At 38.8% G+C, this 7,500-nt stretch overlaps 1 protein-coding gene across 1 annotated transcript in view; it reads left to right on the forward strand.

The window, feature by feature from the left end:
- The window catches only part of mars1 (methionyl-tRNA synthetase 1), a 32,793-nt gene that overhangs the window by 9,868 nt on the left and 15,425 nt on the right, over positions 1 to 7,500 (forward strand). The window contains exons 6-13 of the mRNA XM_079883555.1: positions 1 to 149; positions 377 to 483; positions 557 to 673; positions 3,076 to 3,279; positions 4,336 to 4,537; positions 5,180 to 5,254; positions 6,374 to 6,544; positions 7,409 to 7,500. The exon at positions 1 to 149 is cut by the window's left edge and continues 5 nt beyond it; the exon at positions 7,409 to 7,500 is cut by the window's right edge and continues 4 nt beyond it. Of these exons, the coding sequence (XP_079739681.1) occupies positions 1 to 149; positions 377 to 483; positions 557 to 673; positions 3,076 to 3,279; positions 4,336 to 4,537; positions 5,180 to 5,254; positions 6,374 to 6,544; positions 7,409 to 7,500 (1,117 nt within the window). The remainder of the gene's footprint in view (positions 150 to 376; positions 484 to 556; positions 674 to 3,075; positions 3,280 to 4,335; positions 4,538 to 5,179; positions 5,255 to 6,373; positions 6,545 to 7,408) is intronic.

Genomic DNA, 7,500 nt, shown 5'->3' on the forward strand with positions numbered 1-7,500 from the left:
GCTGGTTCGGGCGTGTCGACTCTCTCTCCGCGTGTCGTTCGGCCGCTCACAGGATCCTGCAGGGAAACGGTGCCGAAGCGCTGAAGACGTTCCTGCAGAAACACACGACGTCGCTCTCGCCGCGCCGGGACGCTCCCGCCAACACTGACGTACTGCACTTCACTTCTTTTGTTCAAAAAAAAAAAAAAATACTTTTTATTATTTTTATTTTTTTAGTTCATCTAAAAAAAAATTCGTTCAGCTTTACTTCAATTAATATTTTGAATTAGCTTTTATTTGTATATTTTCTGTTTTATTTTCATTTTTTTCGTGAGATTCAGACGTTCAGCTGAGTGTTCAGTGAGTAAGAGTGTGTGAGTGACGTGTGTGTCCTCAGGCTGAAGAGGAGTGTGTGATGAGCGTGGAGGAGGTGGAGGCGGCGGCTCAGGTCTGGGCTGAGGGACTCACGGCTCGCTCTGCCGTCATCGAGAGGAAACACCCGATGTACGGTGATACTGACTGCACATACACACACACACATCAGCCGGTGCTCCATCTCACGGTGTGTGTTTCTCAGTCTCCCTCAGGAAGGAAAGAGGAACGTGCTGCTCACGAGCGCTCTGCCGTACGTCAACAACGTGCCTCACCTAGGGAACATCATCGGCTGTGTGCTCAGCGCCGACGTGTTCGCCAGGTAACAGATCCATCTCCACTCCTGATGTTGTGTTCGGCTTCTTTTTTTTAAGCGTGTGGAAAAGACAAATTCTGCATTTTCTTAAAAAAAAAAAAAAAAAAAACTATAGTGAAATATTTTCATTTCGATTATTTGCAATTAATATTTTTCTTTTTCTCTCTCCATATTTTATGGTGTCATAAATTCTTCTTATTCTTATAGATATATAAAAATTGTTTGGATTTATATAATAAATTAATTGCTTTTATTCTATAAAATCAAGTCTAGAATCAAATCTTACAAACAAGTCATTGTAAACTTGTTTTTTAATGACAGTGACCGCATAAACAAAGGAAAGTTCAGTATTCTATTAATAATAGAATGGGAAAATATGTATTAGTTTTGTTGAACAAAGTCTTACACAGTCTTGATGATGTTTCAGGCTCTACTAGAACAGGTTTTCCTGCTTGAATGTTGATTATTCTCCTCATATTCTCCATTGTTGCGGCTCCTCTCTTCCCAGTCTGTCAGTAACGCTCTGTTTACTTCCTGTCTCTATGAAGCCCCTCCTTCTGAAAAGCACACTGTGCTCTGATTGGGCGGCTAGAGCAGTGTGTTGTGATTGGTCAAGAGCTTTGAGCATGTTTGGGAAATGTCCCGCCCCTTTCCATAACCACCAGTTTAAACCCTAGACTCTATAAAAATATGGACGTAGTGTCCGTGACGTTGATGTTTCTGAAGAGCGTTTTTGAAGTCCATAACGGACAGCAGACAAACGGCTAGTAGTGACATCAGCGGCAATCCACCTGTCACTCAAGTGGCCACGCCCTTAATTATGCAGAACTTTAAGGCTTAAAGGGATAGTTCACCCAAAAAGGAAAATCAGCCCATGATTTACTCTCCCTCAAGTCATCCTAGTATATGACATTCTTCTTTCAGACGAACACAGAGTTATATTAAAAAATGTCCTGGCTCTTCCAAGCTTTATAATGGCAGTGAATTTCTGTTTCTGTTTTGAAGTCCATAAAAGTGCATCTATCCATCATAAGAGTGCATCTATCCATGATAAAAGTGCATCTATCCATGATAAAAGTGCATCTATTCATGATAAAAGTGCATCTATCCATGATAAAAGTGCATCTATTCATGATAAAAGTGCATCTATCCATCATAAAAGTGCATCTATCCATGATGAAAGTGCATCTATCCATGATAAAAGTGCATCTGTCCATCATAAAAGTGCATCTATCATCATAAAAGTGCATCATAAAGTGCATCTATCCATGATAAAAGTGCATCTGTCCATCATAAAAGTGCATCTATCCATCATAAAAGTGCATCATAAAGTGCATCTATCCATCATAAAAGTGCATATATCCATGATAAAAGTGCATCTATTCATGATAAAAGTGCATCTATCCATCATAAAGTGCATCTGTCCATCATAAAAGTGCATCTATCATCATAAAAGTGCATCTATCCATGATAAAAGTGCATCTATTCATGATAAAAGTGCATCTATCCATCATAAAAGTGCATCTATCATCGTCATAAAAGTGCATCTGTCCATCATAAGTGCATCTGTCCTTCATAAAAGTGCATCTATCATCATAAAAGTGCATCTGTCCATCATAAAAGTGCATCTGTCCATCATAAGTGCATCTGTCCTTCATAAAAGTGCATCTATCATCATAAAAGTGCATCTATCCATCATTAAAGTGCATCTATCCATCATTAAAGTGCATCTATCCATCATTAAAGTGCATCTATCCATGATAAAAGTGCATCTATCATCATAAAAGTGCATCTATCCATCATTAAAGTGCATCTATCATCATAAAAGTGCATCTATCCATCATTAAAGTGCATCTATCATCATAAAAGTGCATCTATCCATCATAAAAGTGCATCTATCATCATTAAAGTGCATCTATCATCATAAAAGTGCATCTATCCATCATTAAAGTGCATCTATCATCATAAAAGTGCATCTATCCATCATTAAAGTGCATCTATCATCATAAAAGTGCATATATCCATCATTAAAGTGCATCTATCCATCATTAAAGTGCATCTATACATCATAAAAGTGCTCCACAGGTTCTGAGTGGCTGAAGCAAAATCATGCATTTGTGTAAGAAAAATATTCATATTTAAACCTTAGTAAAATAACTAGCTTCCGGCTGTAAACATATATATTTCTGCTGTAAAGTTGGGCATTTGAACATGGGGGTCTATGGGATTGAGTCTCTTCTGCAGCCGGCCTCTAGTGGCCAGTGGATGAACTGCAGTTTAATCACTTCAGTGTTTGATTCGAGAGAGAGACCGGAAGGTTGCCGATTGGTTTTAACACACTATTAACTATCTCAACCTGGCCCCACCCCTTTACTCTGCATATGATATGATGCGGTGTGTTTCTGCAGATATGGGCGTCTGCGCGGCTGGAATCTCCTGTTCGTCTGCGGTACGGATGAGTACGGGACGGCCACGGAGAACAAGGCTCGCGAGGAGGGACTGACGCCACAGGAGATCTGCGACAAATACCACACCATCCACGCCTCCATCTACCAGTGGTTCCAGATCGACTTCGACTTCTTCGGCCGCACGACCACTGAACGCCAAACTGAGTGAGAACCGCTCGTCTAGTGAAGCCTTCCGTGACCTTTGTATCCCTTAAAACCAAAATTACACTTAAGTGTGTTTTTCCTTAATGCCTTAAATATCTTGAATGTAACTCGACACCCTTGCCTCATTTAGTATGTGCTGTTCTATGGATATGCAAATGAGCCCCGCCTCCACTCACTCACTCAGCTCAGAGATCCACTGGTTGACGATCACACGTTGATCTGATTGGTTACAAGGTAGTTTGTGACGTCAGAAACACCAGCGATTTCAAAGTGTGTTTTTGAGACTGTCTTTGGTTCACTGCAGTTTTAAGGAGGAAATACTCAGCAATGCTGTCGACTTATGAGTTTACACATGGTTTGTCTTAAAGCATATTAAAATAAGCATATTATTTTATTTCTATTGTTTTATTTTTTATCAATTTAAAATTTATACATTTATAATTCTATATTTTTATGAATTTTGAAGTGAATTGACAATGTCAATCATCACTCCAGAAACTTATTTTTTTATTATTATTATTTTATTTGATTTAAATGAGATTTTATCGTATAAAACACGCATGAGTGTTTGTATAAGTTCATTCACTTTTAAAAACATTTTTAAATATATGGAAAATTTTTATATATATATATATATATGAAGAGTTCAGATGCAAAAGCCTCTAAGTGCCATCTGCAATTTTCTTCTAGAATGATCATTTTTATCAAGCTCGTATATTTAAGTTCAGTAATTTCACTTAAATGACAATTAATAGGTAATTTGCATTGCCATTTAAGTGAAATTACTGAACTTAAATATACGAGCTTGATAAAAATTATCATTCTAGAAGAAAATTTCAGATGGCACTTCATATATATATATATATATAATTACTTTGGATCTTACATTATATTTTCAAAGTTATTTAACGCTCGTAAACGAACGCTGTGCCGTTGAATGTGTGTTTGCGGGCAGGTTATGTCGTTAGTTACGTCATTGCTCGGTTCTCTAGTCAGTGAAGATCTCCTAACCATATGGAAGTGTTTTATTGCCTGCAAATCTCCGTCTTTCCTCAGAATCGCTCAGGATATTTTCTGGCGTCTCCACGAGAGGGGTTTTCTGCTGGAGGACACGGTGGAGCAGCTTCGCTGTGAAAGCTGTCAGCGGTTCCTGGCCGATCGCTTCGTGGAGGGCGTGTGTCCTCACTGCCATTACCCAGAAGCCCGCGGGGACCAGTGTGACAAATGTGGCCGTCTCATCAATGCTGTGGAGCTCAGGGTACGGCTCGAGACCACGCGTTCCTGAACTTCACTTCTAAATACATTTTTAAATATACGGAAAAAGTTTATATATATATATATAACATGTAATATATGTTATATATTTTAAACTCCTACTATATCTGACAGAAATCTGAAAGAGTCTCTTCTGCGCACCAAGGCTGGATATATGTGATCAAAAATACAGTTAAAAATTGTGAAATATTATTCTAATGTAAATCATCTGTTTTCTATGTGAATATATAGTAAAGTGTAATTTATTCCTGTGATCAAAGCTGAATTTTCAGCATCATTACTCCAGTCTTCAGTGTCACATGATCCTTCAGAAATCACTCTAATATGAGGATTTGATGCTCAAGAAACATTTATGATTATTATCAAACAGTTTCATATTTTTGTGGAAACTGATGCATTTTATTTCTCAGGATTATTTGATGAATAGAAAGTTCAGCATTTATTTGAAATAGAATCTTTTGTGACATTATAAATGTCTTTACTGTCACTTTTGATCAATTGAAGTAGACAGTTCGTTAGTTAGTTCATGTAAGTTAATACATTTACTAATGTTAGCTAATTATCTTGTTGTGAAGTGTTAGCGTGTGTGTTTACGCTGTGCTGTTCCTCATGTCGTCTCCTGTAGAGTCCGCAGTGTAAAGTGTGCAAGGAAACGCCGGTGATCCGCTCCTCTAAACACCTGTTCCTGGACCTGCCGAAGGTAAAGCGGATGTGAAATGTGTTGTTGATCCCTTTATCTGGTCTGAGTGTGTGTTTGTCCACACTAATACGGTTTAGTTTGAAAACGCATCTTTTTCTCTCCGTTTTGGCCTTTCGTCCACACTGAGACGGCGCTTTTATTAATGAAAACGAAGCTTTTTGAAAACGCTCTCCAAAGTGGATAAAGTGGAAAGCGCTGGTTTCGTGTTGTAGTGTGGACTGGCAAAACTGAGGTATTTAAAAACGATGGCGTAAGTTTAGTCATGTGACGCATATTGTACCAATAGATATTGATGTTTATAGCGGTATTGTGCCTGTTATGTGCTGTTCACTTTCACACTGTTGCTAAAGATATGTTCTTCAACATGACAGAATTTACTCACATTTGCTAAACATGAGAGCAGTCGCGTTTCAGACCAGACATATAATGGTCAGTGAGAGCGACCTGGACGATCAGTGAATGCTGAGATATTCTGCTAAATAAAATGATCCTGTCAGAAGAATTGTGTGATAACCGGATCACGTCTTGTTCTGACTGTATCAGCGTTTTGAAGAAAAAATCTGTCCGGATTAATGAAGATGTAGCCTAAAAATAAAGGTTCTTTATTGGCATCTATGATTGAATGATAAACATTCCAGCTATCAGGGAACGCTCTACAGAACATTCAGAGAACATTTACTTAAAGTCCCCCTGTAGTCAATCATTTTATCCCTTAAAACTCATCTTTAATCACCGATAGTACATATTTAAACATTTTTTCCTTGGAAAAAATTTATTCATGCATTAAAATATCTTGAATGTAACTCGACACCCTTGCCTCATTTAGTATGCGCGGTTCTATGAATATGCAAATGAACCCCGCCTCCACTCACTCACTCAGCTCAGAGATCCACTGGTTGACGATCACACGTTGATCTGATTGGTTACAAGGTAGTTTGTGACGTCAGAAACACCAGCGATTTCAAAGCGTGTGTTTGAGACTGAAACACTGAAGCGCCTGAAAACGCCAGTGTGGACGGAGAGCGTTTTTAAGCAAAAACGCCGTTTTCAAATGTGTCCGGATTGATGTAGACGTTGTGTGTGTGTGTGTGTGTGTGTGTGTGTGTGTGTGTGTGATAGCTGGAGGGCGAGCTGGAGCAGTGGCTAGAGAAGTCGATCAGCTCGGGCGATTGGACGGCGAACGCACGGCACATCACGCGCTCGTGGCTCCGGGACGGCCTGAAGCCCCGGTGTATCACACGAGACCTGCGCTGGGGGACGCCGGTGCCTCACCAGGACTTCAAGGAGAAAGTATGAACGCACAATCCTGAGACGTTATTTCTAGTGCTGTCAACGTATTGAGTTAAAGGGATAGTTCACCCAAAAATGAAAATCATGATCATGATTTACTCTTCCTCAAATCATCCTAGGTGTGTATGACATTCTTCTTTCAGACGAACACAATCGGGAGTTATATTAAAAAATGTCCTGGCTCTTCCAAGCTTTATAATGGCAGTGAATGGCTGTTTCTGTATAAAATTCATAAGTCCATAAAATTATGCACTTTTATGATGTATAGATGCACTTTTATGATGATAGATGCACTTTTATGATGGATAGATGCACTTTTATGATGATAGATGCACTTTTATGATGTATAGATGCACTTTTATGATGATAGATGCACTTTTATGATGATAGATGCACTTTTATGATGGACAGATGCACTTTTATGATGGATAGATGCACTTTTATGATGGACAGATGCACTTTTATGATGGATAGATGCACTTTTATGATGACTAGATGCACTTTTATGATGATAGATGCACTTTTATGATGGACAGATGCACTTTTATGATGGATAGATGCACTTTTATGATGGACAGATGCACTTTTATGGACTTCAAAACAGAAACAGTCATTCACTGCCATTATAAAGCTTGGAAGAACCAGGACATTTTTTAATATAACTCTGATTGTGTTCGTCTGAAAGAAGAATGTCATTTACACCTAGGATGACTCGAGGGAGAGTAAATCATGGGCTGATTTTCATTTTTGCAATGAAATCTAGTTAATTTTTTTGATCGATTAATCGACAGCACTAGTTATTTCACTAATATTGTCCGTTAATCCAAATGCACAATGAACCGATGTATCCGTCTGTCCATGAAGGTGTTCTACGTGTGGTTCGACGCTCCTATTGGCTACCTGTCCATCACGGCAAACTACACCGACCAATGGGAGAAATGGTGGAAGAACCCTCA

Source organism: Squalius cephalus (genome assembly GCF_949319135.1).
Source record: "Squalius cephalus genome assembly, chromosome: 10".
Lineage (NCBI taxonomy): Eukaryota > Metazoa > Chordata > Actinopteri > Cypriniformes > Leuciscidae > Squalius > Squalius cephalus.